Genomic DNA, 18,321 nt, shown 5'->3' with positions numbered 1-18,321 from the left:
GAGGTCAGAGGCTTAGGGTGTCGGGATGATTTTTCACATCTGTGAGTTTCTGTCCCCTCAGGCCTAAAGGATCAAGATACACCCTCCTGTCATGGGTGTGAGGGATTCTGGTGGAATTTATTTTTTTTTTTTTTTAATGGAAAACCCCTTTAATGAGCAGTACTTGTTTTAATAGAAGTATGCTCGGTTAATATTTTGCTTTTGTTTTTGTTTTACTTTTATTTTGAGAAGAGATCTGATTACACATTATTAATTATAAAATAAAGATTTCAACTACTTTGCTGGAAATTTAATAAATAGACTTAAAACGGTGTGGTACTCCTACTGGGGTGAACATAACTTTTGTAATTACAGGCAGTATATTAAATGCAGTGTAATTGGTCTGAATATCACTGACTTTGTGCCAGGAAAGTGAGGTTTGGGTCTTTTCCTGATATGAACCAGGTTTCCACTATAAAATGGTGGACGACTATTACAAGATCTGCCTGTGATGTTTCGAATAAGCCCTTCTAGTAATTTTTATTACAATATTTAAGATCTTAGGAGGTCCTTCATTGTTAAAAGGGGATTTTTTTCAGAACATATGAGCAATTCATTTTATGTGCTTCTCCCAGTGAATGTTTTTTTTTTAAATAATACCTGTTGACTCACCATGTCAAAGTATGACCTTCGAGTTCATCTGTAATACTGAAATAACAAAACAGACTTATTCAATTAATTGTAGTTTAAACATTATGCAAACTTTAAATATACAGTACCCTGTGTTTTCATAAATGACACTAAAGAATTCATTTTCCTACTGAAACAAGTCATCTCATGTATCCAGCAATTTCTGTGTCCAGCAAATGTGTTAATTCATAGATGTTCTTGTTTAATGAAGTGGCAGGCCTTGAAACCTGACATCTGAAGGAAGACATATAGAGTGAGTACGTGTGTGTGAGGCAAATAGGGGAAAATAAAACCAACATTTGACACTATGCTATATTTCCATTCATCCATGCTGAAGTTCCAAGTCCATCAGATTTGCCATTGCTCCATCGCTCAGAGGCTGAACAGCAGACCCATTGTGTTGGGTCTCTCTTAATAGGGAGGTTGTGTTCCAGAGGCGACTACAGCAGTTCTTAAAGTGTTGTTTTACATCTGATGTGTAAAGGGTGAAATCAATGAGGCAAGTGTCACTATTGCTTTTGCTCTTGTAACTGGTTCTACTCAGACTGCTCGGAGTGGGATTCGAACCAGTGTGACTGGCGTGTGACACTAAAGATTGCAGCCTCTATCGTCAGTCGCTAGTGTGCTTCTTGAGCCAGGGGAGTGAGATTTACTCACTCAGATCTTACTAGCTGACCTCCATTACACTCACCCCCCAAACCTCACTCCCATCAGGGTCATGGCACCAATATAACTGGTCCTATTCACACAGCTCTGTGCGGGATTCGAACCAGTGTCACCGGCGTGGGAGGTGGGTGCACTAATAAGGACACTAAAAACCGCAGCCTCTATCATCAGTCACTAGTGTGCCTCTTGAGGTCAGGGGAGTGAGGTTAACTCACACAGCTCTTACTAGCTGACCTCCATTACACTCTCCCCACCAAACCTCACTCCCATCAGGGTCATGGCACCAATATAACTGGTTCTACTCACACCACTCAGAGCGGAATTCAAATCAGTGTCACCGGCATGGGATCCGGGCGCAATTGCTATTGCACTTCTTGAGGCCAGGGGAGTGAGGTTTACTCGCTCAGATCTTATTAGCTGGCCTCCATTACACTCACCCCCCCTAAACCTCTCTCACATCAGGGTCACGGCACCAATATAATTGGTCCTACTCAGAAAGCTCCAAGTGGGATTCGAACCAGTGTCACTGGCATGCGAGGCGGGCACAATCGCTAGTGTGCTTCTTGAGGCCAGGGGAGTGAGGTTTACTCGCTCAGATCTTACTAGCTGGCCTACGTTACACTCTTAGTGGTTTGAACAGACTGTTGACCGTCAGTATTAAACTTTGGTGGGACCCAAGTTGTATCTAAAGACCAGTACATTATAGAAATCTGAGGGCCTTTGCAAACACCATGTGGTGGAATGTTTTTCACAGGCAAGCACCGCTCATATTTTATTCAGAAAACATTAAAAAAAATGGATTTGAGCAAGATGTGGAGTAAAATCTATTACCTGTAACATGAGAACAATGAAATAATTTGTGGTAATTTCTTGTAAACATGAAAACCACTGGCTCCACAGTTAGAATTCATAAAGCAAGATCTACATGAGGAATGAAGCCATATAGTAATAAAGTTTAATATTTGTTCTGCTTATGATGATAGATATTTCAATGCAAAGTCAGAGGATCATGGAAAGAGATTCCCTAATCTCAACAAAACCAGAAAGCCTCCTGGGACTACTGCATATTGTGTGCTCCATCATTTTGGATATCCATGTAGCATGCTTTTTTGTCCCCGTAGGGTTTTTGTTTTTATTATATTTATTTATCTTTAGAGAAACACATCTGCTTAAATGACTGGATCAGTGGCAAAATCATGTCACACGGCTGCTGAAAAGATTCCAAACATTTCTAAGAGCTCTCCTGAGGTGTGATTGGACGCAGGGCAGTCAGTCTTCCTCACTGTGATTAATTAGCTGAGCAAGCACGTGTGAAGTGATCAGTGCCTGCCGATGTGGACTCTAATGATATAACCCAGAACGCTCAGATGCAGATAAGACTCAATCTGACATGCTTAGTTATTTTTGCCCACTGTATAAATGACCAACAACAGTCACACAGCTGACCACCCTCAAAGCTCTCAGTTGCTATAGCTAGACTGTTAGCACTTCTTTAAATATCGTCAAACATCCATATTCGTCAACATGCTTATTTTTTGTGTAATCAAATAATAGCATTACTGCCATATTTGTCATTTTTTGACTGATTTTGTATAAACATTTACATAATCATTACAATTTACGCCAATTTTATAGTAAATTTACAAGGATGTTCTATGCATCTTGGCATTTCCATCCAGTGTTTTTACATGCGATATCCCAAAATGCGTATATAAATTGGTGGATAGAAACATAGTGAATGTGTTTTATCTCAATATTTATTCATATTTAGTATTTAGCAAGCTGTGTTTAGCTATCTGTTAACTACTGTTGTATGCTACTTTAGCTCTCATTTGTGGTGGAAGTTATTAAATATTGTTACTAAATGATTTGCTGCAATATGGCTTCTATATAAGTAATTATTCACTCATATTCATTTGTGTATATATATTTAACGTTTGTTTCAAAGACTAAGTCATATTTAGTATTTTGTATTGTAATTGTTGTTAGAATCAGACATAAAAGAGTTGCAATACACCCAACCTGTTTTTGGCCCGTTCTGCCCACACATACAGTACAATGGAATATCTGAGTCCAGATGTCGACATTTACTGCATTTTTTTATATTTACGTCAACTTTACTACCGTCTTCTTCATTATCTTATCTGTTAGCTACTGTTTTGTGACAGATATCAGGTCATGTTATCATATTAATACAATTGCTAAATGGATTAAAGACCCCTGACCTCCTAAACAGCTGTTTTTAGGTGCAGCTAACGTTAGCCATGTGCCAAAATTTACGGTTGACATCTGGACTCAGCAGTTCCATTGTTTCTGTGTGTGTGGGCAGAACGGGCCCAAAACAGGTTGGATGTATTGCAACATTTGTGGCCTTTTTATGTATTCTGTTTTAATCTTGAATGACTATCATCTCAAAGGCCATTTTATTTCAGCAGGAAATGACTAAAGTGCTGACCAAGGCCGTTATGAATGAAGAGCTTGTTTTTGAAGCAGGTGGCCTCCATTGAATGTGAACGGCCACTTAGACTTCAGAGAATCAGGCCTCTGCGCCCATAAAGGAGAGAGACCTCGGCATTTAACACACTGGGATACACACACAGGAACAACTGACACGCGTTAGACCAAACACATCTTTATTTCCAGACCAATTATCCATCAGGAATGCACTCTATACTGACACCGCTGCTGTTACTGAGAGTGGAATGGGCTTCTTCAAGAAAAAAAGACTTGAACAAGAATTTCAGTAAATACACCCAAATAAAGAGGTCTGTTGGTCTAGTTCTTAAAATTGATTTTCACCTCAGTTGTACTGAAATAGCATCTCTCTATTTCTTTCTCTATCTGGTCACACTTTTCTCCCAGAAGTGGTGATCTAAGGCAAACAAGGGAAGGAGATTCTTTGTGTGTGAGTGTGTTGGGATGGGCTGTGGGAAAGGCAGGCGGGTGTTCAGACGAGGCGTGTACTCATGGGAGATTTCTCGCTTGTACTGCCAGTTTCTAAACAGAAGCTCGACTAGCCGTGCTCTCATGGTGCAAGAGCGAAAATTATGTGTGAAGTGCTAAGAATACTTGGAAATAGAGTAGATCGGATGCTTACCTAATGTCAATCATTCATAGAACGAAATACTGAATAAACATTAGTATGACACCCAATCTTGCATGGTGCGATTTCTTTTCTTTTTTAAGCCAAACTTGGAGAACTCTTACATATAAAAATGAGTCCATGCAGTTTGATGGCAACAGAAAATGAATGCTTAATGGTTTATCTTTTTTTTTTAAATTTTATTTACCATACTTTGGTTTCCTTAGAATTAACACAGTTACTTACATGTTGTCACATTACTGTCGAGTCCATTTTGTAAAAGTCTGTTTGCAAAGCCTGCGTTGACATTCACTTTGTTAAAAATAGATAACCATATTCCTAGCATTAGGATCCTTTGAAAGGTAATGTTATTTTTAGTCCTGTATCGCTCTTCTCTCCTTGTCATCTCACTAACGCGCCAGTAGGCGGGGCTAACATTGTAATGATGAAGTAGGCGTTGATTTTCTTCTGCAGAGGCGGTCTTTCACCAATCTTTTATACGTAGATAGGCATATTCCACAATGAGTCGTAGTCTGGTTACAATAAAAGCTGTTTTTGGACTAACAAGTTTTCAGTTCTGAAACTTACAGGATATTCTTAAGCCCAGAACACACCAAGCCGACGGTTGGCCGTCGGGCAGTTTTTGTTCGTCGTGTTTTTGTCAGTGTGTTCCGCATCGTCGGCTGAAGTTGGTCCTCGTCTGCTTTTTTTTTTTTTTTTTTTGGCCGATTCGACATGTTGAATCGGCGTCGGAGCTCGTCGGTCAGTCGGGCTATCTGATCATTCAGATTGGCTGTTCAGCTACTGCCACCTGCTGGTGCGGAAAGGCATTTCTTCTTACGCAGGCGCAGAATGGACTTGGTCGTCGGGTGTCGAGCGTCGGTTTGGTGTGTCAGGGCAACTTTGGACCCAGACACTGCCGATGTGAGCCAACCCCGCAGTCTGCTTTCGTCGCCAGTAGTTCGTCGGCGTCGGCTTGGTGTGTCCCGGGCTTTTTACTATGACTTCTTACATGTCAAAAGCTCAAGGAAAATTTTATTTCTCAGTTTCCGACCCCTTTAAAATGTTCCCATTTTACTGACATTTGTTTTGACATCCGCTTAAAACATTACAATGCTCATGATAACTTTTATTAACTCTATAATAAGTAAATCTACTACATCCAATAGTGTCAGTGCAGTCAAGTCAATAATATTGTCGAATATTAAGTGTCCCCAATGAAGCAAGCCAAATGGCGACAGTGGCAAGGAACCCAAACTCCATCTGTAACAGAAATAGAGGGGGAAAAAAAACAAAAAAAAAAACCTTGGGAGAAACCAGGCTCAGGTGGGAGACCAGTCCTCCTCTGGCCAAGCTAAAATTCTATAAACCATTTCAGAAAGAATATCCTAAAATTGAAATTTAAACGTTTTTCAAAATATTCATTTGTGCCTCTCTAACTAGACACCAGCTCCTTCTGATGAAACCTATAAATGGAAAAACATAGGCTTGTGAAATGGCGCCCTTTATGACCCTTGTAAGTAAACGGTAACCGGATTGCAGTGAAGTAGAAAGTGTATTCAGTGTAGTTGCAGGCATGTGTGCTTATTGTAAAGCCGATTCCATTGTAAAGAACGGCCAGCATCAGCAAATACTCCAGGCTTTGTCCTGCCCTATATACAGAGAACCAGACTCACACGCAGCCGCTTTACCCACTGCAGCTGGACAAATTTGTTGTGGGTTGGATTTTCACAGAGGGGTTTAGAATACCATTTGATGAAACCTAAAGCTTCTCATAAACAGCGGTTTCTCATGCTGCATCCTGCCACATCTTATGTTTGTGGATGGAGATGCGCATGCATCTGTACATATGTTTGCAACTCATCTGAATTTGTGCATAGTCATATAATGCATACGATCTGATCCATAATGTAGCTAAAATCATAAACAAATTGAAACCACAAAACAATCTTGAAATGGGAAGTACAGTAATCATTTAATCACATGTGTGTTCTCTCTGACTTCCCTGAAATCCTGGCCCACAATTAATTGGACAGTCATGGAGAACTAACCAAGCAATATATTTTTATACCTAGCCATATGTTTTATATTTACAGTCATGTACCACAGGAGAGGAAATCAGGCCCTCTTGAAATCCCTGCATTCTGTCAGCCGTATTCAGTGATGCTTCTCTTATACTCTTCTCTCTTATTCTTAAAACTCTGGTGTATAAAGGCCTAGGTATGCTTCATTTTCCGCGTTCCTCTCCGTCTCGCGTAGTCATCTTCCGCACAGTATACTCAACCGCAGATGAGCTCGGATGGATGAGTTCGACACATGCCCAGTACAATTGCTTTTCTATACTCTACAAGACATCAGAGGGCAGCACTGAGTAGTGTCATTTACAGGGCATTCGCTCGGAAGGACAGAAGAAGAAAAGTAGTGGGTCCGCCATTGCATGCAAAGTTTAGAACAAGAACCAAAGCAAAAATGATGGAGAATAATATGCCGCTTTGTTTACTTTCCTTGTTGTTTTGTATCGCTCTTTCCGCACCCTTCTTCGACTAAAACTGCGTATTGCCACCTAGTGGATTATTCTGTCTCAACATTCATCTCGCTGTTGTAAGTGCACCATCCGTGTCGACACAAAAATAGGGCTGCACACAGACGGTTTGTGTGGACGTCCGCAGACCCTCCTCGTGACGAAAAAATAACATCACACAGGTAGTGCGTGGACTGTCGTGGAACGCGGATGGCCAAAGTATACTTTGGGCTTAACTCATCTCACATTATTTGTGATACTGATAATGATACCTCAATGATACGTATAGCTTGTTGACAAGAGGTGTGTTATTACGTTTCTAAGTGAATGGACATAGAATATTTAGCCTGGAGGACAATAAATCACCATGAACACATTAGCAACCAAACAAAACTCTTTAACAACCACACAAAGCACTTTACAACACTTTTGCAGACACTACATTAGCAAACAGAAAGAAATGACCTAGAATTCACCCCGAACACCTTAGCAAATATGTACTGTACTAAGCAATCCCCCAAAACACCTTAGCAACTACTCACACATCATCAAAACATGTAGCAATGTCCTAGCAACCACTTAAGCCCAAAGTATACTTTGGTTTATAAGCGAACTGACAATTTCATTGTCAGTTTTATTACACATGTACCGTGCACAAGCAGCTAGATTTTTCTAACTGTGCGTATTCTTTACACTCAGCTTGCACATTTGCCTAATATTTTGTTGCACTGATTAGTTGGTCCACAAGGTGGCAACACTACCCCAGGCCGTTGTTTCACAGTCAATAAAGAAACAGGTGAGATGGAACTAGGGTTGTCAAAAGTACCGACCAAGTCTATTGTCTGTCAATTTATAACATGTTTTTGAAGTGTTGATCATTGTAGCCAATCACAGACATATCTGTTGAGCTCGTGAACTAAATAACCAATCAGAGGTGTTTAAGAATCTGCTCAACAGCACTCATGCTCGGGGGAAATGCTGGTATCGTCACATTTTTAAAATGTCAGAACTAGACTTTTGACAACACTACATGGAACAATAACAAACTACTGGAGACGCCTAAATAACAGATGTTTAAAAAACACATTTTGTCAGCCTGAAGAGAAATAGCGGAGACACTGAATAAAGATCAAACTTTCTAGTGTGCATATGTTGAGCGCCTGTGTTCGTGCATGCTATCAAATAGAGTATACTTTGTAAAGCCCGGAACACACCAGGCCGACGCCGACAAACTAGTGGCGACGAAAGCAGACTGCGGGGTTGGCTTACGTCGGCAGCGTCTGGGTCCAGAGTTGCCCTGACGCTCGACACCCGACGGCCAAGTAGCACGTCCGTTCTGCGCCTGCTTAAGAAGAACAGCCAATCAGAATGATCAGATGGTCCGACTGACCGACGAGCTCCAACGCCGATTCAACATGTTGAAAAAAAGCAGACAAGGACCAACTTCAGCCGACTGTGTGGAACACACTGAGAAAACTTAGTCGGCCGACGAACAAAAACTGCCCGACAGCCGACCGTCGGCTTGGTGTGTTCCGGGCTTTAGGCTTTGTGTTCAGCTGTACGCTAAGCTTTCATGTAGAGTATACTTTAGCTTTACTATAAAACGGCTCAGTAACCACTTTAGCAATTAAACGTTAGCAACATCATCAGAACACCCAATCAACCACCTAGAAAACCCTTACAACTAGAGATAACACCATAGAAACCACCTAGCTACACCTTGGAAGCCTTTAGCATTTTGCTAAGGTGGTGTCTTTGGAAACATATATTTAGGTTCTCATGTATGTAAAAAGGTTATTTCCCTGAATGTGTATCTGATATCATGTCACATTTGTTGTTGGTAATCAGCCACCCTGAAGTTGTAAATGTACAGTAATAAATGTAAATCACAGACACCATTATGAGGGTGTTTACTATAAACAAACATTTAGCTTTGTCTACTGGAATTTATGATCCCAGTGTCTGTGAGTAGTCTGAGGAGTCATTCCCATAGTACTTTACAGTTACCACACTGTGGTATTATAAATAGGCTGTATTCATGAAACCTGGAGCCACCCTCATCTGTTAATGTCTTGAATCTTTAGCAGAACCAGAAACAATTGGCATATCTTGAATCTGGCCCCGTGGGTATGATGGAAAGGCACTTATAAGCATTCTGGATGTATCCTCTAAAGGGTTAGTTCACCCAAAAATGAAATTTCTGTCATTAATTACTCGCCCTCATGTCGTTCCAAATCCGTAAGACCTTCGTTCATCTTCGGAACACAAATTAAGATATTTTTGATGAAATCCGAGATTTCATCATGAAGTGAAGCAACTGATGCCGTAGTTCAGACGATGAAGCCAATATGACAAATGTAGTGCATCTGGATTGCATTCATAATACCCATACTATTTGTGAAGTGTGTACTTGTTTAGTAACTACTCATACAGTATGCAATTTCGGACACAGACGGTATTTTAACGATAAATAATTTGCCCCGTTCACTTCCATGGTAACAGCATCATTGTAATGGAAAGGAGGGACGAGAAGATCTTAATGTTTGTTTGTTATGCAACAAATCTTGTCAATTGAGCTTAACTTGTACTGAACCCAGAATATTCATTTAAAGTTCACAGATGGGATAGAGATCCATCTTTGCTGTGAAGCTCCATCCATAAATCAGAAACAGGACTAACAATATTGCTTTGTTTTTGCTTCTCTGGTAGGGTTCCTTGCTTGTTTCCTTTTCCTTGGCAGGACTCTCACCCCTGAAGGCCAAAGCAAAGTTTTGTCCAGAACTACAAAGAACCAGTGAGAAACTTAACTGCACAAGTTTCCCCTTCCTTGATCGCTCTGTTTTTCCTGATCCTTCCATATGGACAGGAAGTCACTACTGGAGACAACTCAACTAAATCAACCAATGATGGTTCAGCAAAAAACAAATTTAAAGAAGGAAACTGTAGCATGAAGCTGTGACTGTCTCATAAACCAAACTTTTGAGTCCAAAACATCCCTACAATATTGGAAATAAAAAGAGGTTGAAGGAGCCGAGCAGATTGTGTTATGTAACTGTAACCATTTTTTTTTTTTTTATCTGACATATAAGTCATTGCTTTAATAAAGCCATCGTGGTCTTATGCAATTGTTTAATTAGGCAGGCGGTCAAATTAAAGTTTAGAACATGCTGCATTGCTGAGAACCTTGAGTCGGTTCATTCTAGTCAGTTTATAGTGGGAAAGTCCCATTAACTCATCAACACAGAACCACCAGGTTGTTCTAGAAAACAGCACTGTTGATGTGACAGAAGATGTTTACAGAGGAAGTGACTGTCCTGACCTTGTGCAACCTTTGTTATCTAAAATAACACCTTGGAGACGAAAAGACACAGTTCTAGTCAGCACTGGTTGTCATTCTCATGATTTCTGGTCAAAAACAATTCAGTGGAGAGTGATGTTTATTAGTAATGCTGTTTGGATTTAGTCATCAAGTGTTTCACATTCCCAGAATAGAATCTACTGAGGTTTCAAATTCTTGCATTTGTTTGTGTGTTACTCCCTGAAGCATGTAAACTTGTGTAAAAAGTGTCTTTAGAATTGAAATTTTCAAGGTTATAGTGTGGCTATGGATCATAATGCCACCTTTGTTTTTCGATCTCTCTTGTTTTGAAGGTGATAAATAATGCAAATTAAAAACCTATTTTGTATGGAACAAGGTTCTTTTGCATCTAAATCTGGGAAAAACACAGCAAGATCCATGTTTAAAGGGTTAGTTTACCCAAAAATGAAAATTGTCATCATTTACTCACCCTTATGTTGTTCCAAACCTGTACAAATTTCTTAGGTTCTGCTGAATACAAAGGAAGATATTTGGAAGAATGTTTGTAACCAAGCAGATTTCACCCCCCTTTGACTACCATAGTATTTTTTTTTTCCTACTATGGTAGTCAGTGGGGGGTGGGCGAGATCTGCTTGGTTACAAACATTCTTCCAAATATCTTCCAGAACAAAGAAATGTATACAGGTTTGGAACAACTTGAGGGTGAGTAAATGATGACAAAATTTTTGGGTGAACAATCCCTTTAAATTTAAATTTAGTTAAATTTTTTGCCCACAAGTGACAATTTGTTTTATTTTGTGTCAAAGAGATTTATTTTAGGCCTCCTTTTTTATAAAACGTGCGTATGCACTTAAGAGTTCAAATCCACGCCAACGTTCATGTTTGTAAAAACGGTCTTTAATGTGGAAAAGTGTTTAGTGCTACATTAGGATCTGAGCAGACATACGCAGTTCTCCTTGTGGCGAGTCGGAGTACTGCAGGTATTTGGTAATCTAAGCAATTCTTGTCGCTCGTCATTCTCATGTAAAGGTTTTGGATGTTAACTGGTGCTCTTTTATTTGTTAATGACATTCATTAGGTGGCGTTTACAAGGCGGAGCTCTGAAACCATTCATCTGAAACCAATTTCAGCAACTTTTGCGATTTATAGATTTCACTCATTTGAGAAATGATTGTAAGATCAAATGTAGGATGGTTTCTACACAATATTTTATAAATAAGGCCCCAGATTGCTCAAATTCCTATTGAAATAAAAGGTTTTGCCCGAAAGATTACTCCAAGCAGCAGTAAATGTAACCGCAATTTAAGTGTCATTTACATTTCCAATTTGTCTTAACTGGTTTCCTTTCTTTGTATTCCAGGTGTTCTGTCACTTCCGGCTCATTTCAGTCCATACACAGAGGGATGTCAGACGGGATTGGAGAGCAGAGAGGATGCGTACGCTGAACTGGAGCTGCGGACACTCGAGCAGGCCTTACTGGCTACATGTGTGGGCAGCATTTCAGAACTGAGTGAGTGTCTTGACTTCCTTCCTGTCTGTCTGCTATGTGTGATACTCTTTGTTTTATCTGTTTCTCTCTCTACTGTCCATTATGTCCATTATGAAACACTGAGTCATTTACAACTCAGAAAGGTCACATTTAAGCTATAGCTTATGAGAAGGTTATACACGCTGGAATCTTTCAGTATGTTATTGCAAATGTCACATCCTGAATATTGAATGTAACATTGAACTGCTTTTTTATATTTGGATAACTATTTGTATTGGGTTCAGTATTAATAGTGCAAAATAATAGTGCATCAAGTAAAATAAATGGAAAAATTGCAAATGGAATACAAATATATAATATGAATATATGCTTATAGTAGTTATATGCATAAAGAATACATGAAAATAAATAGAACTAAAATTATTAAAATTGCATTTTTTATATACTTATGTATTATGTGTATATTATTTTACATATGTATCAAATTATATATAAACAGGCTATGAGTGTGCTATTGTGTTAATACAACAGTTCGACTGTCTGCTGATGAAAGCGGTATCTTTGTCCTTTTAAAAGATAAGAGGATTTCCCACATCACTAAAACAACTTCCTTGTTCTGACTCACTCATAAAGGGAGTCTTTGCCACCATCAAATGGCATAATAATGTAACTTTCACTGATACTATTGACGGACCCTTTCTCAATATTAATATAATGTTTATTGAACAACAATATTTAAATTAACAACAATAGCCATTATAAAAGACAAAAACCCAAGCAAACAATAAAAAACACAATCAAATAAATAAAAAAATACAAGCAAACAATTCAGTCAAATGTACAAAAGTAGCACTCTAATATAGGATTTAAGTTAAATATAGCCTATATATAAAGTTACGAAACTTACTTTTCCCCTTAACCCAAATCATTTAGCTTTGGAACAAGTAATAGATTAATAAGTCTAAAGATTTGCCCGGTTGATATACCCCAAATGAATTATATCTCATTTAACCACTATCTACATAAGAGCCAGTGGCAAATTCCCGAAGGACTGGCCGAGATGAAGCTGTTCTCTGTGGGTACTTGAGTGCTGAATGGCCACTGAAGGCCTGGAGCTCGCATTTTTGAAAGCGTCAAAGCAAATTGTAAAATCGGTGCTATGTTTATATACAAGTCACATATTTGAGGTCTAAATAACTACATTCTTACCTAAAAACTCTTAAAACTACATTTTGTGACATAACAACAGTAGTATTTCTAAAAAAAAAAATGGTGGATTTGCTCGACCGCCATGACAGTCGGCGCAATATAAAATTGGTGAAATGGCACCAGTGCTGATACTGGGAGAATATTGCACTGCTCTCAGCCATTTAGATTCGAGAACCAGAAAGAACTGTTGTGTATATACTGTATATTCCATGTATATATTTACATTCCTTGAGGTTAATGTCTCTACCTTTTTATAGTGCTTGCACTGACACTAAACAGAGTCAAGATTGTAGCAAGTATCATATAGAGGCACAATTGCTTGGTGTTATCCCTGCAAACACAACATGGGAAAGGAGATAAAGTGGACGTTGTTTATCTTTCTGGCCTGATTAGCCTATTATTTTATGCTCTGGATAAACACCTCCATGTTGTTCCCATTGAGCAGGGATGTTTGCTTTCTAAACAGAATGTTCAGTGATGGAAATAAAGAAAACAACCGACAAAGGCTGGAAGTCAACTGAAAGTCTTTTGGTGCCTTGCATATCTCTTATTCTAGATAATTCCTGCAGGATGTTATGGCATTAATAGACACACTTCTGTAAGGATTCAGTGAAGATTAACTGTTTTACCCAGTCTCTCCTCTGACTTCATGATGCCTGACTCATCTGCACTGAAATGAAGCATGTCTGTCTCAACACGGTTCCCTTGATAAAAGCAACATCTGGTCTGGGATTTATTGTCTGTTTTGGATTTTATACAAGTGGAAAGCTGAACAAATGCAAAGTACAAAGATTACAGTACCTTATTCAGCGGAGTCTGACTGTCGGTTCATTGTGCAGTGTTTTGATTCCCTTCTCACACAAGTTTACATTTGAAAATGGGATATTTCCCCTGCAGTGAAGGAGTTCTTTGTTGGCATGGGCTGTCTTTCTCTGAGCTGTTTTACCTGTGTTTACCCATCATGCCACAGGCCCAGAGGTGGCAGGGTTGGCGGCTTACTGATGGAAGGCACAAATTTCCTTCTGCAAAAGCCAGAACACTTCGCTGCTTGTCTCCCACAGTACAAGGGTACGTTCATGCAGACCAAGCGTTCGGTTGGGCATTAGCAGTTGCACACAAACTCAATGAATTCATTGAGAGCTCTTTTTGTGCACTGCCTGTGAGGTTGGCACCTCCCCTAAGCTCTCATGTAGGTTTGATCCAGCTGTACCCAGGAGATGCAGCGGACAGTGGGGCATCTGTACGTCCTCAGCTGCCATTGAACCCTGGACGCTCATGGGGCATTTACAAAACCTAATTTGTAGGGTTTAGGCCCACAAAACAAATCTGGGATGTGAAAATTTTGATGATGTTTGTGGCCAATTCAGTGGGAATTTGGAGGTATGGTTGAAAGGGAAGAGCCTTAAGCCCTTATTTACACTGCACACGTCTGTGGCACATTACAGCTCAGACAAGGTTTTGCTCCGTCCTCCACGCGGTGCCAACTCGCACCAGGAGCATTTCTGAAGCGAAGCAACTGAATTAGCGAGACTACGAGATTTGCCTGTCCGAAGTTGTTTTTCTTCATTTTTCCTGTTTTTTCTTGATTTTTGGGGTTCTACCATGGTTAAGTTGGCTAAATGGTTATGTTTTATCTGCTTTAATTGTTGTTTATTGCTATGTCCTACTTTGTTGTGCTGTAGCCTACAGACAAAGTTAATACACTTAAGTCCAGTTTTGAAAGTAAAGTATAAAAGATTTGTAGCGCCGCAGTCGTGTGCAGGGTAATAAGGGGTAAGGCCCTGATATACTTCAAGAGGAATCGAAGAAAGAACTGATGTGATGTAATTTTAAACAAAATCAGGCCAAAACGAAGTTTTTGAAACAGCTTGCCAAAGCAAACTTTGCAGAAAAGTTCGCTCCGGCTGGTAAACACCGTCAAATTTCCATTGGTCTGTGGCGATGATGTAATAGGTAGGTGTGGCTCTGAGGCTCCGCCTTCTTTGACATGGAAATCTTCTCCTGAAAATTCTTCTGTTTAGTTTCGTCAAGATAAGATGCAAGTAGAAACATGAACACACTGGAGAGCTGCTTCAGAGTAGAAACTGAAGTTGTAATTCTAATTGAAAGTGACACTGACACTATTTTTTATGTTTAATGCTGTAAAGCTGCTTGCTTGAAAGCAGTGTATTGTAGTCAAAAGTACCGACTTCAGTACCGACTTCAGTACCAAGTTCAAGTCGGTGCTGAAATTTTAAAAATGTGACACTTTGAGCGCTTTTGAGCGGATTCATAAACACCTCTGATTGGCCATTGTGTTCACGCACTCAACAGATATGTCTGTGATTGGCTACAATGATCAACACTTCAAAAACATGCTGTAAACGGACAATTGACACTCTTTTCCGAGCGCTTAGATACACACGGGACTGGTCCGCTGATAGACGCCTGCTTTCAAACGCTCCCTCTCCCACTTTCAAAACGCTTTCAAACACTTCCGTGTGCTTTTAAACACTCCCGTGCGTTGATCATTGTAGTCATTTACAGACATATCTGTTGAGCACGTGAACACAACGGCCAATCAGAGGTGTTTATGAATCCGCTCAACAGTGCTCAAAGCGCCACATTTTTAAATTTTTTTGACAACACTAATCTATTGTATAAAGTGCTATACAAATAAACATGACATGACGTGACTTGACTGGAGTGCCGAATTTCTTACCGCTAAGCAAACAACAAAAATGATCTTTGGTGTGAGTAAACCAGGGCCTTTAAATTGCAACAAGTATTACCATGAGCTTTGAGGATGTTGTATTTAATATCCCCAGTCCAATCACACTGATCTCAGCCTTCAGGGCAGGCATTAGTGGCAAAGCCCCAAACTTCCTGATTGTTTCATAAATTCTCTTAAGACCCTTTGTAGGGCCTGGCAGAACACAATAGGGCCCCTATTGCTACAAGTTTGGCATCTTTCAGATAATAACAGAGGATTCTTCCTACTTACAAACCACTCTGTGGTTTGAAAATTAACCCAAGGGGTGATTACCACAAATGAAGTCTACATGTTCCCACAAATGGAGCCCACTACTTTGCTTCTCAAGTTAGCGTAGACTAAGACATGCATCGAATGCTAATCTGTGTATCTATATGTAGTTTAGTTAGTAATAGGACTGTTTCCTACCACATGCTGAGAATCCAATTTTCATCATACTCATTGGTGCAATGGTAGGGATGTTCATATGTTGTGAAATTGTGTAATCCATGAGGAAAAGATATCAGCAGGTGGCCGTTTCACCCCCAAAGGGCCATGTTCTGTCTCTTTCACATTTGCTTTCCACATAGATATGAAGGCCAACTTGTGGTTTTTGGTTTCAATTAGCGTCCAAGGTCTTGTTAGCTTCTGCTTGAGCTTTGCCGATAATTTAATATCTGGGTCAGTGGCGAATAAGAAAAAGAAAAGGATGTTTTTAAAAACTGAGTGTACTTTTTGTTCATTTTTTATTGAATTAAATGAACTTTCATTAGCCTGCTCTGATGTTTCTGATTTGTCCATTGTTTGTCATCATCAGGTGACCTGGTGTCACGGGCCATGCACCATATGCAGCGCCTCAGTTCTGTCCGTCACGGGCTCAGTCCGGCACGACATGCCCGCCAGCAGCAAGTCTCCTGGTCTCCGGACGCCCTCCACACTCTCTACTACTTCCTGCGATGCCCTCAGATGGAGTCCATGGAGAACCCCAACCTGGATCCGCCCAGGATGGCCCTGAGCAAAGAAAGGTGAGCCCCATTACTATTCCCCTCCCATTAATCCAGTCTCCAATTCACACAATGGGTGCTAAGCTAATTAACACCCCAAACCCCTAATGGCCCATTGATATGTAAGTAAGCTCTGTGAAATCCAACAGCCTGAAGGTACTTTAAAGCTGTTAATGATATAGTAGAAATGTGAGGAGCTCCTCAAACCTCTTTTCCAGCTGCTGTTTCCTGGACGGCCATTATATTTTGTTCTTAAAGAGAGGTTTGTTTTAAGACTGGGTCATTAGCTGTCCTGTATTGCTTCAAGGATGTCCTCAGGATATTACCCGCTTGCTAAAGGTAAATAAGAAGGTTTATATTATGCAGGGTTCAGTTACACGTGTACTGTAAATATTAGCTCTTCACCAAGGTACTCTTGGAAGGATGCCTGTTGTTGGGATACAAAAAATGTAGAAGTTATGTCATGCTAAAAGGTACTGTACTAATAATTTAAAGGGATAGTTCACCCAAAAATGAAAATGATCCCATGATTTACTCACACTCAAGCCATCCTTCTTTCAGACGAACACACAAAGTGTTTCTTCTTGACATATAATAGATTTTGAAAACAATTGTAAGTTTAAATGCTACACTTTTTGCAAACGTTATCAAAATCAGCCCAAACTTTACCAAAATCAAATGGGTCACACAGCTACAAAAGCTTTACTACTGGAAGCTTTACTACTGCATTCAAAACCAAAGTAAATCCAGTCCTTTGCTGATGGGCTCAGATGTTTGTTTCTTTGATGTTTGTTGCTGATTGCCAAGCACAATTGTCCACATTTTGTGATTTGTGTGTATACGTATGTTTGCAATTATCAGGTTGTATGTTTTGTAAGTGAAGGTCAAATCTTGATATTGACAACAGCTGGATCACTTGTGTAAGACCTTCAACTAACAAACTTAAGTGGAAAACAACAATGGAGCCTTACTGCCGACTCCAGGACTCCAATCATGAATCTTCCTTAATGCTTGTGCCAAAAAAGATTTCCAGCAATATTGGTGCGTTTGTGGATATGGTAGAAAGGCAAAATGGGATACAGGTGGTGCTTCACTCCTGGCAGTAATTACGGTAAAGGGCTCAATCACTATTTAAGGTCTCCTCAACACGCCTTCTATTGAAAAGTCTATAAAACCTTTGCTTGAAATGAAACCACAGTGGCACACAGGCGTACTGTGTGGTCCTAACAGAGGCCCGTAAACCGAAAGGGGGCGTTACAGATCCAGTGAAGTCTGGATATGTGAGCTAGAGGTTAGTAATAGGAAGTGTTGATTTATGATGGCTGAGGACAGGCTATGTGTCTCTTATTGAGTGGGTGGAGAGAGAGGGAGGAAAGGGTCAGAAAGGTGAACGGGAGTGCTGTGTGGTAAGTGGTCGCACATCAAGGAGTCAATGTAAGATGAGAGGGGTGGAAGGTATGCTGACCCCAGATCAGGACCGAGAAGAAAAGACACATCCATACATACCAGCTAATTGGAGTTTATGAGTACATTTACATTTAATCATTTTGCAGATGCTTTTATCCAAAGTGACTTATAAGTGAGGAATACAACAAGCGAGTCATTGTGAAGAGGCAAATAGACACAAGAAG

At 39.9% G+C, this 18,321-nt stretch overlaps 1 protein-coding gene across 1 annotated transcript in view; it reads left to right on the top strand.

The window, feature by feature from the left end:
- The window catches only part of abtb2b (ankyrin repeat and BTB (POZ) domain containing 2b), a 58,050-nt gene that overhangs the window by 21,667 nt on the left and 18,062 nt on the right, over positions 1-18,321 (top strand). The window contains exons 2-3 of the mRNA XM_051883871.1: positions 11,618-11,767; positions 16,504-16,711. Coding sequence (XP_051739831.1) covers positions 11,618-11,767; positions 16,504-16,711 — 358 coding nt within the window. The remainder of the gene's footprint in view (positions 1-11,617; positions 11,768-16,503; positions 16,712-18,321) is intronic.

Source organism: Ctenopharyngodon idella, chromosome 24, assembly GCF_019924925.1.
Source record: "Ctenopharyngodon idella isolate HZGC_01 chromosome 24, HZGC01, whole genome shotgun sequence".
Lineage (NCBI taxonomy): Eukaryota > Metazoa > Chordata > Actinopteri > Cypriniformes > Xenocyprididae > Ctenopharyngodon > Ctenopharyngodon idella.
This window is presented reverse-complemented; position numbering and strand designations above follow the sequence as displayed.